Source organism: Tyto alba, unplaced genomic scaffold (genome assembly GCF_018691265.1).
Source record: "Tyto alba isolate M040663 unplaced genomic scaffold, T.alba_DEE_v4.0 Super-Scaffold_38, whole genome shotgun sequence".
Taxonomy (NCBI): Eukaryota; Metazoa; Chordata; class Aves; order Strigiformes; family Tytonidae; genus Tyto; species Tyto alba.
The window spans coordinates 36,507,174-36,526,079 of NW_024881313.1; the positions used below are offsets into that span (position 1 = coordinate 36,507,174).

The 18,906-nt window shown below is 38.4% G+C and overlaps 1 protein-coding gene across 3 annotated transcripts in view; it reads right to left on the reverse strand.

Moving 5' to 3' along the window:
• CTDSPL (CTD small phosphatase like) overlaps positions 1 to 18,906 on the reverse strand; it is an 82,539-nt gene that overhangs the window by 26,968 nt on the left and 36,665 nt on the right. For 2 of the 3 annotated variants that reach the window (XM_033002854.2, XM_033002855.2), the window contains exons 2-3: positions 7,710 to 7,864; positions 537 to 569 (exon numbers count right to left, since the gene is read on the reverse strand). In XM_033002854.2, the coding sequence (XP_032858745.1) occupies positions 537 to 569; positions 7,710 to 7,864 (188 nt within the window). The remainder of the gene's footprint in view (positions 1 to 536; positions 570 to 7,709; positions 7,865 to 18,906) is intronic. The other variant, XM_033002856.2, reaches the window with a different exon arrangement.

The window sequence follows — 18,906 nt, forward strand, 5'->3', positions numbered from 1 at the left end:
GGGAAGATAAGCAGAAATATTAAGGCCCATAAAAAAGCAGCTGATACTGAGAGCATCATCTTGAACGAGTGCAGTAATGCAGCTGTGGTCAGTGTACTCTTTGTTTTCTTAAAGTGGCTTGTTTCAAACCAATTATGCAGTTTCTAACTCTTCTTTTCAACTGGAATACAGGGAAAAATCAGAGGAAAATATTTTTGTAACTGTGTCTCACCTAGTGATGATGAGTCACCTTTTGTCTCTATTAAAATAAGTAACTTAAACTTTCAGACTACTTCACGTATTTTCAAAATAATAAAAACTGAGAAATGAATTTAACTGAGGTGCAAAATAAAAACCATATAAAACCCAAACTCTTCTTTTAGTCCCTGTACAACATGTGCAGTTCAATTCATCTCTGAGTATATAACATTACAGACAGAACATAAAATTCTTTTGTTAACATGCAACACAAAACAGACCTGTTAGACTGCAACATAAGATGAATCAAAGCAAAAGTAATGAAAATTATTAAAAGAAAAAGGGATAAAAATACATACACTTGGTATAGGCATGACCTGCATCTGGTCACCCTGGGGAAAAAGAAAAAAAATCACTGTAAGGGTAATGGCTTTTAAGGGTAGAACAAAGGTCTGAAGCAGTAAATGTAGCACTCAAACATTTTAAACCAAAAGTTCAAAGTATTCAAGAAACCAGGGAAAAAAAATAAAAACGGGATCTTGCATTTTAGTTGCTGAAATGGTCGGTTAGTGTATCGGCATTTATGGGTTTTAGGAGACTGCACTGGTAAAACCCATGCTATGATTAATAGGAGACGATAGTAAGAAAGTACCTGTATTTACTGTAACTTTTTCAGCTTTAAGATCTACTAATGGGTATATTTGTCTATTTTCACTGCAGCAACAAGAGGCTCAGCCAGACCTTGGTAGCAGGGCAGAAGCCCACTCCTTGAAGTTGACTTCATTTGAAACAATTGCCTCAGAAAAACCAGCATTTTCATTAGGCAACAGCAAAATGTCCAACAAGGACACAATGATGATAAACTAATTTAAGGAATCCCACTTTTTTCACCCAGGAGGCAACAGTGTCAGTGCTCTTCCCATGGTCTCACTTCTGTATTGTACTTGAGAGAAGGCAATACAGTCTCGGCCAACTTGACTTTTTCCTCTCATCCTTGGACTTGACAGAGACAAATACTGTTCCATTTACAGCTTCCAAATGGAGAAGGCTGGTCACAGGGTCACCAACTCAGTATGTAAGACATTTTGGGAAGTACACACTATATTTTCTAATTTTCCTAACCTGTCAAAACACAAGTATTTGTCTTCTGGTGGGCACTGAACATAAAAAAAAAAAAAAATGAAGCTGACCTTTCTAGAACAGATGTTGCTTAGGTAGATGATTTTATTCTTTAATTACTTAGACAACACAGGCTCTCAGTAACAGCAAAGTGACTATCTACTGAAAGAGCTGTTTTCAACATTAGGACTAAAAAAACCTGAAAAAGTCTTGTCCTCATTTGTTTTGAACATAATGTTGACACATCACTGAAACAAAAATAACTGAATATTAGTTCTGAAGTCCTCTTTTTACTGCTACAACAGCAGAAATTTTTACTGAAGTTTGGTCAAACTCCAGAGACGTTGATGAAGCAAGCTGGAGAGCAGCAACTACCATGAACTATCAAGAGGTTTGCTTAAGTAAGAAGTATCTGATTTCTATAAAAATAAACACAAAAACTGGTAAGAATCCAAATTTTCCTCAAGATAATGGCAAAAAGAAAAAAACATATAATTCAGCACAGTAACTCCTGTTAGAGGAACATCATTTGAAGTTCATAGGCCATCTGAGAAAGGAGTGAATTTGAGTAGGTGCCAGTTGGATTAGCTGGCCTGTGATCAAACTGTTATCAAGGATATGGTTACACAGGCAGAGCAAAGATTGAGAACCCACGGGTTTGCTTTTAACAGCTTTTTTTGCATTCACTGGTGGAGAGAATAAAATATAACTGGAGCTCCTCTTCTGTCAGCAGACAAAAACTGTATGAGAGGTAGAGGCAAATCCACAGCTACAGTACAAGATTATCTTACTTGTGGACACAAATATAGCTGTGTATCACAACAGGTTTTCCCCCAGACTTCAAGAGGCACTCATCGCGGTGTAACTTGCTTTCTATTTTGGCATTCCCTTGAAGCAAGAGCTGAACCCCACAGTGTTACTGTTAATCCTGACTTTCATGGGAATCCAGAATCTAAATTGCTAAAGGACTTGCACTACTGTTTGCTTTTTCTTGTGGAATTTCTTAAGTCAAAAAACAGGGAAAAAAAGCGAATTTTCTAATAGCAACCCTCAAAGTACCTAAGCAAGAATCAAAACGGTAATGATGACAAATGGAAAGACAAGCTGAAAGATAAATGCAAGTCTTGATAAAGCATAAGTGTTCATGAACAGGCAAATGCTTTTTAAAAACAAGCCTGCTATGGGAAACTTTTTAAAAGTGTCCTGCCTCATTTCCTCGTGCCTTGGAACAGGAAGGGAAGCAGGTTATAACGGTATCGTTTGAAATAGATGACAGATGACGGCATTTGTTGAAGTCTTTCCACGGGCTCCTGATGCTGGTAACAGGACAAAGCTGTTCCTAGAATGCCAGATTTTCCCCATTGTGTCACTAAGATAACCCAGGAACTGATTTGTCCAGCCACTGAAAGCAGTTTTTTTTTTTTTTTTTTCTCATGGCACACCACATATAGATGAATCGATAAATCCTACCTTTTCCCTTAACTACATAATTTTAGGTTGAGACACGCAACGTTTTCAGTACCACATCCGTTCATTAATGCTGTCTGCCTATGGTCGTGTATGGCCTCAATGAGCACCAAGTGACAGGCCACACTATTTTGCTTTTTTTGAGAAAAGTCTGTATTCAAAGACGAGGAGCTGTTTCCTTTTAAAGGATAAACCCCTTTAGAGAAGAAGCTAATCAAAAGAACAGACTAATCATACTAATTTCTTATACTAGACTGTGATATGCTCTTTAAAAATAGTAAGATAGTTACTATTTGACTCTTTCATTGACTTGGAATATTGAGCTTTGTCTCTTCATGTAGAAGACTTTTTGGGAGGGAAAGGAGGTCAGAATGCATAGGCAGAGGGAGATGAACCAAACACAGCTATGCAGAGGGAGGGTTTGTTTTCTAAATAGACCTGCCATACTGCATATGCTGATGGCGACCAACAGAACCAAACACTAGGAATTTTCTTGCTCTGATCAGCAAAGGTTAATCAGGAGAAAGTGCTACTATCTACATTAATCTCAATTATCTTCCTCCACACTGGAGAGTGAGACTGGTTTCCATGTCTGTTTGGAAAGCATGCCATTAATAGTCTCCCCATCAAAGAGTCCATGTTCATGCTGCTCCTCTACATCTCTTGCATGGAGATACAACTTTTGACCTCAAGAACGCACTCCCTATAAGCCATTCTTCCCACTCTGGTGAACCACATTCACGTGGGATGGAAAAGATCCTTTTTCTTGCACTGTGTTATAAATAGAGATCCTTGAAGAAGACAAGAGTGTCGGAGACATAACAATAGGTCATCAAAACAGCTTTCCAGCATTACCTTGGAGATGACAGCATTGTGCAGCAAAAAGCAGTGGGGAGGAGGAGGCCTAATTTTTGTAGTGGTTTGGATGGGTGAAGTGGAAATTCAAGGACTTGACCTTTCTGGCTTCATTCCTGTTACAGGGAAAGCAGCAGGGGCAGCTGCTGCCCCCAGAATAAACCTTCTTCTAATTCTGTCTTCTTCCCTGTTGAGTGTGGATCAAGACCTTCTCCTCTAATCCAACAAGTCTAAAAAAACCTTTCCTCATTCATGCTTCATCTTGTTGAACAGAAGCCATCCGCCTGATTTGGATCTAACTGTGAAGCAAAAGCAAAGATGACTCTAGTGGAAGTGGGTTGTAAGTGAAATGGCAAAGTGCCGATAGACTTGTCAGGGCTCCCTCACCCACCACGAGTAAATGCAGAAGGAAGGAAGAGCTAGTTTGCATCTAGCTTTTCTCACCCTTCTTTATCTGGATCCCTCATTGAAGTCTGCAAATGAAATCTGTATCTGAAAACACTTCAAAACTCAGGTAACAAACTAACCTAGAAAAAAAGCCTTACATCCAGAAACATGCCCAGAAAATACACAAATTGAGTCAAGGTGCTAACTGAAGAACAGAAATTGAGATTTTCATTTATTCGAAGAAAACAAAAAACCTACCCTCTCCCAACACTCTGCCCCCCCCCCCCCCCCCCCCCCCCCCAAAAAAAATGCTGGCTGGAAGGTGTTGGTGAGCTGCCTGCTGCTGAGGAAGCAGGAGAAAATTAGCAAGAATTTCATGAGGCTGGACATTGTGTGCTCCCAATGACACATCTGGCTCGGCATCCAAGCTGCAGACAGGCTGATATACCCACTGTAACAGATTTTACACCTTAGAATACATCTTTGTGCTGCACTAAAAAGCTGTCGCATTTTAAGCAAAACAAATATACAATAGTTTCAGTAAATACAAGTTATTATTGAAAAATGTTGTATTGAAACTTTAGAGACAGAACGGACCATTCATTACCAGTATTAGAGTCGCACTTGGACAAGCAGCTGCTCTGTGATTAAAAGGTTTTAAAATGAACTCAATACTTTAAAGAGGTTTTTGGGCTTTTTTTTTTTCCCCCTAATGGAACAGAAGTTAGAGCTGACAAACCCTGTTTATTCAAAACCATGTTCAGTTTAGTGTTTCTTCCAATCCTATGAAGAAGTAACATGACACTTGACTTGCCAAGCACAGTCAAGTCTCATCATTTTGTAAAATACTAAATGAAGCACGGATTCATTTGAAGCACTGATTTCATTTTTTCTACTACAGCAAAATAATAATAATAAAAATTAAATTGCACAATGCAATTATTCTGAACAAAATTTCAGAACTGTGTTTTCAATTATTTTATAAAATACTCTTCCCTGCTTTCCCTCCTTTACAACAGGTTAGCATTTAAGGAATTGAGACCCCTAACTAGAAGGAAATTAGCTTGTCACATCAACTTCAAGAATATGTCAGAACAAACACTGAATTCCTGTGAAACCAGCAGGAACTTTCTCCATTCCTTTCCTTCCTCTGAAGTCTTTATCACCAGTTTTCATGTAAGAACTCTACTGACCAATTAAGACAGAAGGAAAGTACATCCAAGCCATTTTATACTAGTTTCTAATGGTAACTATTTAACATTATTGTGTAATTTTCCATTTTTGAAGGAAAGGATCACAACACTTGAACTGACTGGGCCATGGTCACAGGTCACCCGTGATGTGATAATTAATAAAGCATGCAAAAGAGACAGCAGATATAAGTGACCATTTGAACAACAGCTCAACAGAATTTAAAGTATTCTAACCTAGCAGGCAGAATAATGTTAAAAGAGCTTTAAACAGCAGAGGAGTTTAAGCAGTGTGTTGTCAGTGTTTCTTTTCTTTTCTGTTCTAAAACAGGTGATTTTGTCATTCCTGTACATTTAATTTCACCAAATTAGAAACAGAGGCCCACTGTTTCATGTACTTTCCCCCAACTTACTTATCACTTCTAAATCTAGACAAGATGCTCAACGTAACTCAATCAAATCCAGCCAGCCTGCACGGTTCTAAAACACAGCTCTAAAAGCACTAGTCTGACAGCATAAGGATATTCAAACATATACAAGCCTTCAATGCTGTTTTTCTTTCTTTAAAAGAATTTCCTACCTACACTAATCATGTTAGCACTTAAAAACAGCATAAAAAACACATACAAAGCTTATTAGTCTTTAATACTGCATTTAAAATAGAAACGTCACAGACTTATTTGCACTCACTTAAGAACTACTCAAAAGTTCAGCTATACTTCATTTCTTCTACGAAGATCTGTACTCATCTGAGTGCCTTTCATTCTATTTGAAGAAAATGCACTCTTTAATACTTCTTTTTAACATATTCCTTCATCTTTTTTACTTTAGTATGCTGTAGTCTGGTAATTCTACAAATTCTGTAATTTGTGTCTTGGGCTCATGTACAAGTATTGCACAACTTCAAAACTGCTCACTAAGGTAACGTAGAGTGAGGATGGAAACTTGTGTGAACGAACATATATGCAATTGCTCGCTCAAGGCCTAAGAGATATTTATAAAGCAATTAAGTGTTTTACAAAATGCAGTCGGAAAACTACTGACTTCAGACAGTTTTAACTCACATTTTCTATAGAAAAAACAAACTCTTTTTATTTATGTTTTCCTTTCTAATGAACTCCCATTTTCTCAGCTGTAATTTTGCTGGTAGCCTCACTTCTGCCTCCTTTCCATTCTCTAGCATAGTAGAAAGGGAAATTTTACTCGTTTCCCATTGTTTCTCAGGTGAACGTGCACATACATGCTACACACTATTCAGCTTTCCCTTCAGCACATCTAGGCTAGATTTCCCTCATTTCAGTCAAGTACCTTGGCTACAGAAAGAAGTCTAAAAATACACATACAATTCCTCCTCTTGGCAGAGGAATTTTCAGCAAACTTTACCTCTGCGTGAGCAGTTTCAGCATGAACTGTTGCAGTTCACACTTTACCTCCACACGTATTCTTACTCCCCATCACTTTAATTTGCTTTCCTTTCCTCTCTCCCACCAAACAGTTCCTCTGCTCTTTCTCCTGAGCTTTTCAAAATTCAAACATAACCAGCAAAATTCAAAACAAAATAAAATGGACTGGACAAAGTAGGTAAGAAATCAGCTGCATCAAATACGAAAAATTAATGTGAAGACCAGATGAGCAAAAAGACAGAGCTATCTCCATTTCCTCTACTATTCCCCATCATGGATACACCTGTATTTACAAACTCTTGAAGTGTAAAAGTGCGAGGGGAATGGTGTTTCAGGAGCAGAGCACTAGTGGGGTTTTGAGAGTGCTGAAAAACAACACAGTATGGAAAAGAAGGTACTCCTGTATTGCAAATGCTCTCAAATGTTATCAGATTTAAAAAGAACATACACATTCATTAATGTTATGATTTTATAAATATGGCAAAACAATATAATTACTAGAACTCAAAGAAAGTAACATGCTGCTATTGCATTCAATGCTTTGAAGTGCTAAAGGTTTCTATCAAGTAATTTAACTTATTAGGTAAACAAAACTTGATAACCTGGAAAAACAGCCAAAACCCGATACACATCTGGACTCAGCGTGCATTAAATATAGGTGAATTGGCTAGAAAAAAGGTCCGAACTATTATGGTTCTCCCCCTTTTTGAACCATTTTTATGTCACTGAGAATCTTTTCAGCTGACATTCAAAGAGGTTCCACTATGCGCTGGTGGACATATTTTAATCTTCCCATCGCTGGAAAAGAGAACCATAGCCAGAGACAACTCAGCATCTGAAATTTTATGAGAAGTCCACATTTTTTTAGGACCTTACTCAGGTTTTAGAGGTCTTTTGCTTATAAAATGGATAGTGGCAAAACCCTTCATAGAAAAGTTAGTTTTAAATTGCAGGTGAACAGATAGTATTAGCACCGTCAAAACAGTATTTTTTTTCTGTAACTCATAGCATGTTCCCCACGAGGGAAACTTAAGACAAACCTTCAAAAGCACAGAGTTAAACTTTGGTTACAAAAGACCCGTATGACAGCAAAATATGATAAAAGCCTAACCTTCTGAAGTCCTCCATTCTCCTCCACCAAAGGAGGAAGAGCACTGGTGCTATTGGTAGATGGTGGTTCGACATTGTAGTCACGAAAGCAGCAGAATAAGGTGCTAAAGATACTTCGACTCCTCTGCTTCTTCAAGCTGATATTACATTGGGACACTAGGGAAAAATAAAAACAAAACAGCAGAAAAATAAATTCATGTAGCACAGACCTAGTTTTCCACACCACAATGACTGAATTTAAAATGCACGGTTATTACCTCAGAAGTCCTTTTGGTCTTAAGATAACCTCACAGAGATTTTCCATCATATTGAGACCCCTGTCCTTCCATTTCAACACATTTTTTCTTTGTCAAAACTCACATGGTGACGTCAGCCTGTTACTAACCAACCTGGATCTCTGCACAGTCAAAGGTGTTGCCATACACTAAGACACTAAGAGTTTTCCTAGAAATATCTGAAGTAGATACTGTAAATTACATGAAATAAACTTGTAGCTAAAATCTCTCTCTGAACTGAGGAAGCAAATGGGACTGATCTGAAACAAAAGAGATACAATAAATGCCTACTGATGTCCACGCGTATTTTCTAGACAAATACATAATCATTTGTGGAACATTTAAACTCTTGCGAGGGTCAGAAAAAGATCTGAGATGTTTCTGAGTTTCCTCCGTTATTGTTTGACAGTGTTGCTGGAGGACAAAAGACACAACACAGAGGCAGCAATGTGAGCTGCAACACTGGCTGCAGGAACAGGTCTGGGGATGGTGTTACTAAACAAACAGGAGTCCTGGCCTTTCTCTTCAACTTGCTTATTGGTCTATCAGGATAAAAAAAAAAAATAAACTGGTAAAAAATTATATACAGCTCAATAAAAGCAAGTGTAGCATTTCTGAAGACTAAAACCTGTAGATAAAAGCAACAGTTTGGAAAAAAAGCAATGCATGTAAAGACATCTAGTGATTTCACAAAGATTCAAACTCCCCCAAATTAGATCTTGAACACTCATTAAAATAATCTGCTGCCTTTCGTGCAGCCCTTGTATTTCGATGTTTGTTTATACCACTGCAACATATGGTACTGAATGCTACCCTTGCTAACATCACATGGTAACACGAGAGACAACCACCTCATATGCATCTTGTAAATAACTCCTTCATTAACTACAATTATTACCATGAATACCACACACCCCTGCCAGAGACAGGCATTCCCCTCTGCTGTCCTGCCTTACCTTAGCTAGGGCCAACTTATTCCTCTGCTTAATGGAGAAGCTATCTTAGACTGTAGAGATTAATGGCTTCCTTTTCAGTGCCAACAAAAGATTTAATGTAAAACACATGCAAACAAGCCTGAAAAGGTATTTCGCTTTTTTTTTTTTTTCACAGATATGCAGCAGCGTATCTTAAAGTAGCAAAAACTTTAGAAGGTGGATTATGCTGAGAAAAAAGGGTGTTATGAAAGTTGTAGCACTAAACAGATTAACAGCCATCTACACACTGCATAGTTTATTTACATTTGGCATTAGAAGGAATAGAACACACCCCCTCATCGCAAAGTTAGAGGGTAAGAGAAGTTCTCTTTAAGTAAGTCCCATTACACACATCAACATCTAATTCCCCATCTTTCCTTCTCTCTCAGATTACAGAACTGCCACATACATCTACCTTCCTCCTGACATCACAAATATATCAAGTGCAATCAAGGCAACTGACAACAGAAATACAAATAATACAATTATTAAAATATCAAGAAAATTTCAATGAAAGAAGAGTTGTGTATGAAATGGAATGCATCTCCCTGGGAAGACTGAAGGGATACCATTGCACCCTGAAGTCAAGAGGTGTGCAGGTAGGTACACGTGCGTGCTTTGACGACAAAGCCTCATGGTGCAAATTTTGAATGAACTTTCAAGCACTCTCTGAAAAGATAAACAAAATCAGAGGATTTTGTAGAGTTAGCATAAGCTAGACATTGATACCTTCTCCTCTCAAAGCACTTGCAAAGCGTCCAACAGGTCCAACAGTAATTTTCTGTTCTACATATAGTACGTATTTCTATATTTGACTAAATATTTTTCTGCCTTAAGGGAACTGGCAATGCTCAAGTTCAGTTATTAACTGCTACTAAGAGGAACGTGTACTGGTATCGAAAACTAAATGGGTTTTATAAACTTTCACAATTTAAAAAATGCTCAGATAACAGAATAAAGTCAGAATTGTGCACAGATTTGTCTGCGTCTGTGCGTTTAATTAAGTCTTTCATTACTTTAAAAACATTTGTAAACTGAAATCAGTCTGAACACTGCTTTTCAATACTCCAGTTAAACAGAAAACATATGCAAACCCTGACCATTGGTGGTATAAATTACAGTAGAAGACTCATTCTCAAAATGTTACATTCTGTTTGCAACGAATTTGCGAAAACATGAGTTTAGAAATCCCCAAAGGATATCTGTGCAGCTATGAAGGACTTTTTAAAAACAGCACTCAAGAGAACTTGTGTGCAAGCACAAACAAGTTTGTTGCAATACCATCCAGGCAAGGAGAACTCCTTTCTGACCTTAAACACTGAAATATGCTGAAATTAGAATAGGAAGAACAATGCTGTGTGTCCTGTTCCCTACAACTAGTGCCACAGAAACTTTCTTAATTTGTATTTTGTTTTCAGCATCTACTTAAAAATACGACAGCAAATAATCACATTTGAATGCTTAAAACAGAAGCACTCGTACACAGCATTTATCATAAGCTTTTGTTTTTCCTGGACTTCGTAAGGTACAAGAACATAACATTAAAATTTATTATTCAAACAATTTGTATGAATAAAAGAGTCCTCCCAAAGCCAAGACTGCATTTTATAATAAAGTCCAGTTTATATTCTAGGCTGGTGCCTTGCTAGGTCTTCAATACTAGATCCATTTCTATAAAGTTATTAAGAAGTTGGTGTTAAGCAAGAAAAACTAATTACCAAATGTTTGTGTAAGAAATATTGCAGAGTACTTCTGAGCTTAGTCTTTGGGAGGTCAATGCATATAAACAGCACGTAAGGCAAAAATTTACCTGAACCACATTGTGTCTGTCCTCTTAATGCTGAAGATCAGACCATGGATGGTCCGGAGAGGTGAAGAGCCATATTAACAGATTACAGAATGAAGTCCCAAATTTCCAAGAAGAATTCTGCCCAGTAACAACTACATCGTTTAAGGGAGGGATCCTGTATGGGCTCTGGTGGCTACGGCTTTGTAAAGACACATGTGGCCAAGAGACACTTGAATTCCTCATCTTTCGTGACCCCTCAGAGAGCTGTTCACATCTTGCTGCTCGGAGCAAGCCTTCCAGTCGGGTATGAATTACAGCAGCATTTTAAAATTCATGACTTACAGCCTCAGCTGCACAGCAGATCAACAGGAACAACATAACCATTTAAGAACTAGCATTTGTATCTTTTCTACATAGAGGACAGAAAGAGGCAATAAACAGAGTAAATAGTCTAAATAAACATTCAAAAACCTCAGACAAAAGCTACTGATCTGTTCAAATCTTTTAAGAATACTTGTCTTCCTTGATCAAATTATACATTTAAAATCTGGCCACTCACTTTCACTTACTGAAATAACTGTTCTAGGAAAAATAATCCTTCAGTTTGTTCTTCATCATGGAAATTTTGCCATTCATAATACAGTGGTGTTTCAAATAGGTCTTTCCACTAACTTAGATGCCATTTTAAAAAGATCTGAGTTTTAAAATAATATATTATAGATGCTTTACTGCGACTTAAATTATAATGTTAGATGCAGTAAGGAACAGAAGTTCTGAAGCAGCTTTACATGCCATGCTGTATTAACATACACAGGTATCGGATATGTAGAGAAGATTTGCACCATATCTCATTTTTAGCACCTATGACAGTGTTGTGCAGCACAGAAAATAGTTTTTCCTTCCTTAGTTACACCAGACCACATGCAATACGTGTGCTGTTTGCTAGATTTACTTTTCTTGAAGCTGTGACAGTACAAATATAACAACTATAACTCTAAAGGTGTAAAGAAGCATTAATATTGAATCACTACCATAAATGCAGGTAGTCTGGATGCCAGCAAATTTTAAAAAGGAAAAAAAAACTTCAGAGGACAAAACCCAGTGTTCCTTAAAAGCCCATAGGTAAGACCAGATAGTAACGATACTGGAATGGTAAACTGAATTATCTGAACTCCAAGTCTGAGCAGCATCCGGAACATGGACTTTAGAGGACTTGTTCTTTTTTCTCCTTCCATCTTTTGGGAGTTATAACGTTGATTTCTGGAACTGATTTCCTATGACATAAACAGAAGTACTATACTCATTACCCCTATCATCACTGAAAGCTGAAGACAACTTTAAGTGACCTTTTACATCTTAAGCACTGCATACCAAACACGTAAGCACTGCATACCAGAAAAGTCCAGGCAAAACAACTTCACAATATGAAAACATGTGAAAGCAGAGAAGACTGTAACCAGCAGATATCTGCAGGAGAGTTGAAGAAAGGAATAACGCAAGATGCGAGCGATGTTTTCCCTTAACACCACCGCAGGTGCTCTCTAACAGCAGTTTAAGGACCTTTTTACCTGAAGACATCAACTGCATATATAACTGTCCTCAACAAATTCCTCTTCCCTGACTTTGTTCCACCGCATTTTGAACCTACACCGACCTTTAGTGCCAAAAGTATCCTGTGGCAAGAAGGTCCACAGCTCAGTCAACAGTTTAGCTGTTTCATAACTCTGACCCCCCTTGTTTCTTACCTTTGTACCGTCTCCAATTCATATTTTTGAGCAGGAGGAGAGGGACTAGAACCACACACAATATCCAGGATGAAAGGAGAGCAGCATGAATTTATACACCCACACAATGCTTTGTTCTCTTACTTATTTCCTAATATCTTATTTGAGTTTTATAACAAATAGGCATTGGGCTAATGTGATTTTTCAGAAGATCATCTTGTAAGACCAAGATCTCTTCATTAGTAGATATTTCAGGCATCACTGCAAATGTAAGTCAAGAATTCTTATCTCCTCCCATGCATAACATTTCACTTGTATCTACATTTAATTTCATCTGCTATTTTAGAGGCCAGTCATGCAAAATCATGCCGCCTTCCAACAACTCTTCAAAGTTTTACGTCTATACACAGATGCACATACATTCATATATGTGCACAAAAAAATATACACCCCTTACTCTTACAAATTCTATCAGTTTCCTTATTCCCTTTTCCGTATGGTTTAATGCTACATTGAAGAGCAGACTGTATAGATCCTTGTGTAACTTCTTCCCCAAGGATCTCATGGAGGTCTGCAAGAGCCTTCAGCAAAGCACTTTGTCAAATTATCTGAATTTGTAAAAGATTATTTGCAGACAGAATCAGAAGCACAGCTCTTCCTGCCTAGGAGGGAAGTCCTCTGGTGCACGTTTCCCCTGATTTGAAAGTGTAGGGTCTCACCTATAATCTCCAAATGCTATTTCTAATGACTGCTTGTAACCTGTGTGCTACCCACTGCTTGCAGGTAAGTTAATTCTTGAATTGCCTGCAAGTTTCTGGAATCCAAAGATTGTCCACAGAACCATGCTTATCAAGGTCTTCTGGCAAGCCCTAACAAACCCACAGCATTACTAAGCCTGGGGAGGGGTTCAAGGAAAGATAAAGACAAGTTTCAAAATAAATTACTGCATATAATCATATAAGCTTAAATGGAAGATATGCAACCATACTGGGTGGTTATACAAAGAGAACAGGAAGAAAAAACCACCCAAACAACAAACCTCAAATATTACAGACAAATGTTATAATGGAGATTAATACAAGAGCATGCTAATAGAAGTAATCTACGGCACCTTCTCAAACCTCCTTTCACTCAAACCATCCTTTAGAGGCAGAAATGTGCAGTTCCAACAGCAGCACAAGTTACACAGTCAAGAAAAAGCTTTTCCCTCATGAACTGTACTCTAAAAAAGTTTAGCTCAGGGCTTCTTCTCCCATCGCATTTTGCTGTAGTGGTGTGAAACTACAACAGGTTGTTGTGCAGCTGTCGTACAACAAACCCCTCGCTGCTGCAGGAAGCCACCACGGGACTACTGGAGGGCTCCTAATCCAGTCCACCCCTCTCTAGTACACGAGTGAACTCATTACTGCTGAATTTTTTCCTAATTAAATGAAAGCAATAGCCAGTGCTCCCAAATAATGCAAACTGGGTAATGAAGAGATTTTCTTTGCGCTTACAGATGAACTTGCTAAATGCAGTAAAATTAACATCTGTGTATTGTGAGCTCTCCACTAACAAGTTTGTTTATAATACGAAATGGAAAGACATGAGTCAGAATAAAGAAGTATTAAACAAAGCTTTTCTTCAAAAGGAAGCAGTTTTGAAACTTATACATGATCAGAGATGCAGAATTTCTCAGTTTTCTTAAGAAGCTGTATCTGATCTTACTAGAAAAATAAAATTTTATATCCTACCTGACTCAAGCTTGAAACAGCTAAGTAGCAAAAAAAAAAAATCATTAACTGCTTACACAGCTCCTATTTTTGTGAGGTATCGACCAAGATAGAAATTATTTTACAATACTTGGTGCCAAACCTGCACGTGATGCCCATATAACTTTGTTTTTAAATGCCACTTGCAGTTTATCAATGAAATGTTTAATCTTCCATGTAAGCTTTGCAGAAAATATAGAAACAACAGCACTATCACATACCTGAAACAACTGCCCACAACTGGTTTAACATTCAAACATGTATAATCCAAGGAAATTGCTCCATTTATATTCGGAACGATATACCCCAGAATTACCTTAATTTCAACTGAAACTAGAGACCTCCTTTCCCCCTGAAACATAATTAAATAAACTTTAGGTTTTGGATTTTCCACTGGAATTATTTATTTGAAGGGAGAGATCCCACACTAGTTAAGTAAAAGAAAAATATTTCCAAAACATTTAACTCCCCCTCCCCACCAAACCCTTTCCCACACACTGCATTAGTCTGCTCTGGATGGAGCTGATTCCACCGTTAAGGACCAAGAAATAAAAGTTTAAATCGGTAAGACAGGTGGGGACATGGGGAAAAATAACCAAGTAACTTATTTTTACTTTTGAGATAATCTATTCTTTATCTCACTTTAATCTACTTGAAGTAGGTCACTGCACTTAGATCTGAAAAAATGTCAGTATGATTTATGAACTTTTAGGAAATTTAGGAAAAATTGAACATTACTCTTATAAACTCACTCCATGATGTTTTGGAAAACAAGCTCGAAGGTTGCACCCGTACGCTAAGATCAAATGGTTATGCAAGAAGAACTTATCTCATTCAAAGAGAAGTTATCTAGTGGATATCAGAACCCTACAGTTTGCTTTCCAAACCTGTGAAAGTCCTATAAAAATACACTTTCATGTAGTACCAAGGACAAAGGGAGAAAAGTCATTGGGAAGAACATTAATTCAAGACAACTAAAGCTGTACGAAGAAAAAAAGACTTCTACCTAACCAAACAAAGCTTTGGAAACATTTTTGTTGAGGCAGCTTAAAGCAAAAAACTTCTTTTGCCCTACATAAATTACTTATTACAGTCTTCAAATCCAGGTAGATTAAATACCTGCCATTGGTTTTTGGATGCTCATTTTCTAAGGATCAAAAGTAGTGAAATTTTGAAGTCACTTTTTAAATACATGACTGAGAACTCAGCACTGCTCTCTCTGTACAAGGCTGTGAGGCATCATGAGATATAGCTAGTAAATGTTAAAAACAGTAATTGTCCACAGAAACCTCTTAACTACCAAGAAGTGATAACAAACCATGAAAAAGCTCAAAACGGCACAAAACCCTGACAGATCCCGAGGCCAATTCCAAAACCATAAAGCAGTTGGTACACTTCAGTCTGAACACTAAGGTTTGGTTGGACATACATGTGGTATAACCTTCATATCGTATATGTCAGCTTCTCGTGTAAGCCTTAAACAGCTGTGCTGTCTTGCAGTGTTGCAGTATTGAAGAATTTAGGAGTGTTGCTACTAGGAAATACTATTAAAATGAATTCACCTGTCAGAGCCCAACTCCTTGCATTTATTCAGCTTGAAGACTAAAGGCAGATCCACTCTTTCAGGGGCAACCACGTTTCATAATGAAGCTGAAAAGTTGAAAACTGTTTTAACCACCTAATTAACTCAGAACTAAATTCTGAGTGAAACACCGTCAAATCCAAATTAAACCGCGCAGATTTTGGCTGTCTCCTCTCCTGCTCCAGCGCTTGAGAAGCTAACAGGGCTACACTGAGACCACTTCCAATTTCAAGCAGCAGCACATATAGCTCTGTATCTCCACGAGACTGAAAAGTAGGTCTCCTTGCAATCCAGGAAGGAACTAATTAACACTTAGCACTTTCATTTTTCTGCCCGTACCGCTTGCCACTGGAACAGCCAGAGACAGACGACGGATGAGAACACAAAGCTGCAGTTTGGAGATGTCCGCCTCCAGCAGCGCTCCAGTAACTCCTCCAGCAAGATGAGCCAGGGAGCTGCTGCACCTTTGCCTTCGACGTAAATAGCTGGGTGGCGTTTCAACAGGAGCTGAGTGTGCCCATCCAGCCTCGCCTGGGTTCCCCTCTGAGCTAGAGCAGAGCCCGGGGTGTGCTCGGTGCCCGTCCTGCACCAGCACCCACCCCCCCATCTCGCATCCTGCAAGAGAGAATCGAGGGCCCGTAACAGGGAGCCCGGGTTGGCAAGGCTGACCTGTGCACGCTCGCTTCCTTTTTGTGTAGGGCTAAATCACAGCTGAACACACTGAGAAAGGAGCTACAAGGATGTACGGCATTTTCTTAATGCCTATATGCACACATACACACGCGTATATGCATATACACGCAGTTCACAGACAAATCTTTTCCTAGTTATTTGCCTTTTTTGAGAAGGGCCACAGCACTTCGTATGTTCCAGAGAACCTATGGATATAAATTCTCAAAACATACACCTGCTTAAAAAAAAAAACCAAGAAAACTAGTAAATAAAGTAAGTAACTAACCACACCCCACAGACATTCTTCCATCATCTGGTAGTCTGAAACCATAACAGAGCTGCCACATGTACAAAGGACCAGAACCACTTAAAAAAAAAAAAAATTGAAAGAAATAACCCCCCTCATCAGACTTTCACACTACACACATGACAAGGCTGCAGTTTAGTGTCTGTTGGCAAAAGCGATCAAAGTTTTTTTTTCCCTTTTGCTAAAACAAAATATTTCACTTCTGAAGTAAAATTCATGCAATGGAAAAGCAATGCTTCAAAACAGTTTAAGGGCAAAATAAAATACTGCAAACAATGCAGAAGTAGCTCCAGTACCAAAAGATCACTACCATTTTTAACTGGCTGGAAAATGAAGCTAACTGAACTATGCAGGCAACATTATTGAGGCGTATTATGCTACAAAAGAAACGTAACTTTTTGCAGTGACATTATGGAGCCATGTCTCTGTACCTATGGTGCTTCAGTAAATTTAATGTTTAGTCTCAGCCACAGTAGTCTATAAATAGTGTAGAAGCAATAGCCACAGAATCTGATACATTTAAAGCAGTAGTACACCATGAAGATTCACTTTAAAAAAAAACCCCACATATTTTCTGTAAAATAATCAAAGTGTTTCAGAAGCTGCAGCATTTCTTCGTTGTTTGAGCAGCTCACTCTTTGCTCAATCTGGAGATTTTCCCAGCGCCGAGGTTTGGAGCGGCAGTTGAACAGGAAATACTGCGCAGTCTGTGCATGCATTACATTCCTGTCCCGCCCCGAGCGGGCGGCCAACAAACAAACCTTTCTTCTAGTAAAAGAGAAAAAAAAAAAAAAAAAAAGAAAAAAAAAAAAAAAAAAGGCAGACTGCACAAAGTTCACCAGCAGATGTGGCCTGTGAATCCAAACCAGCCTTTTCTGCTGATAAAAAGAATTTGATTCATTTGCAACGTTGGTTGTAACGTCATGGCTTTGTGAAGCTGGATCAGCAAAGACCTGGAAGTTTAAAGATGCAAAATCTGCAATGCTGTGCTTCTACAGGGTGCTGTAAGTGAGCACTAATTGCATGGGTGTCAGAGGGTTTATTTTAAGAAGGTTTTGCCAAATATTAGTACTTACAGTCAAGCTGCAACAGTCAATCAGAACTGAATTTTGTACAGCAAAGAAGACCTATTTGCAAAAAAAGGGGATTGTTTTTTTTCCATTTTATGTGCAGCACTAACAAATCAGGACTCAACACTTAAGTTTGCCTTCAACCGTAAAGTAACAAACACGAGTTAGTAACCAGAACATATGTTTGTGTATCTCGACTCTTTTGAATTGCTCCCAGGTTGGCTTCTTAAGTCCTGGAAGATATTTAATAATAATTTGTTAAATACTTGCGAGGGAAGGCAGAGGAGAAACAAACAAATGGAAATATGAGCAGCACATGGGGTCAAAATGGCAGCATCTCAGAGTCTGTTAGTCACGGCTGATACCCTCTGGCATCGGAAGAGGATTAGAGTCAAAACGGCAATGAAGCAAATGTAAACAAGCATGTGTTTATAGAGCAAAAATATGTACAGTATCCGATCTGCTCTGCCTTGGATTGTGCTTACATGTAACATGGTGGGAAAGGCAGAAAAGAACAACTCACCGAATGCCGAGTAGCTAAAACACAGGAAAAGCAGATATGGACGAGCAGCGTGTGGGCATCTGAGACCATCACGCAACCAAAGCAGTTAACGTTTTTCCTCAAATGTTAATTTAATTTAAAGCTAGTATAATAAAAAAAAGAAAAACAACCAAGCAACAGTCTTTGAACCAATGTTGATTAAACAAAAAAAGAGCGAAAAACAAGCTAAAGAAAAGCACTTCAAGAGAGTGTGTTTTCTTATTATACGTAGTATGAATGTACAGACAGACGGACAGACACTCACACGTGGTACAGACACACACACATGGCCTCTGCAATCCCAGGCTGCATTTTCCTTAAGAATCTATGCCATGAAATCAGTATGAAGTTACTGATGAGCTATAAAAGCCCCCTTTTTCTGTGCTCCACTGGCACCGCGCAGCGTGTAAAACACCAAGCTACCTACCAGCCACACATTTCAGCCAATTAATTCATTTTTCAAGTCAAAGCGTGAACCAAGCTTAAAGAACACTGCCAGGCACCATACCTATG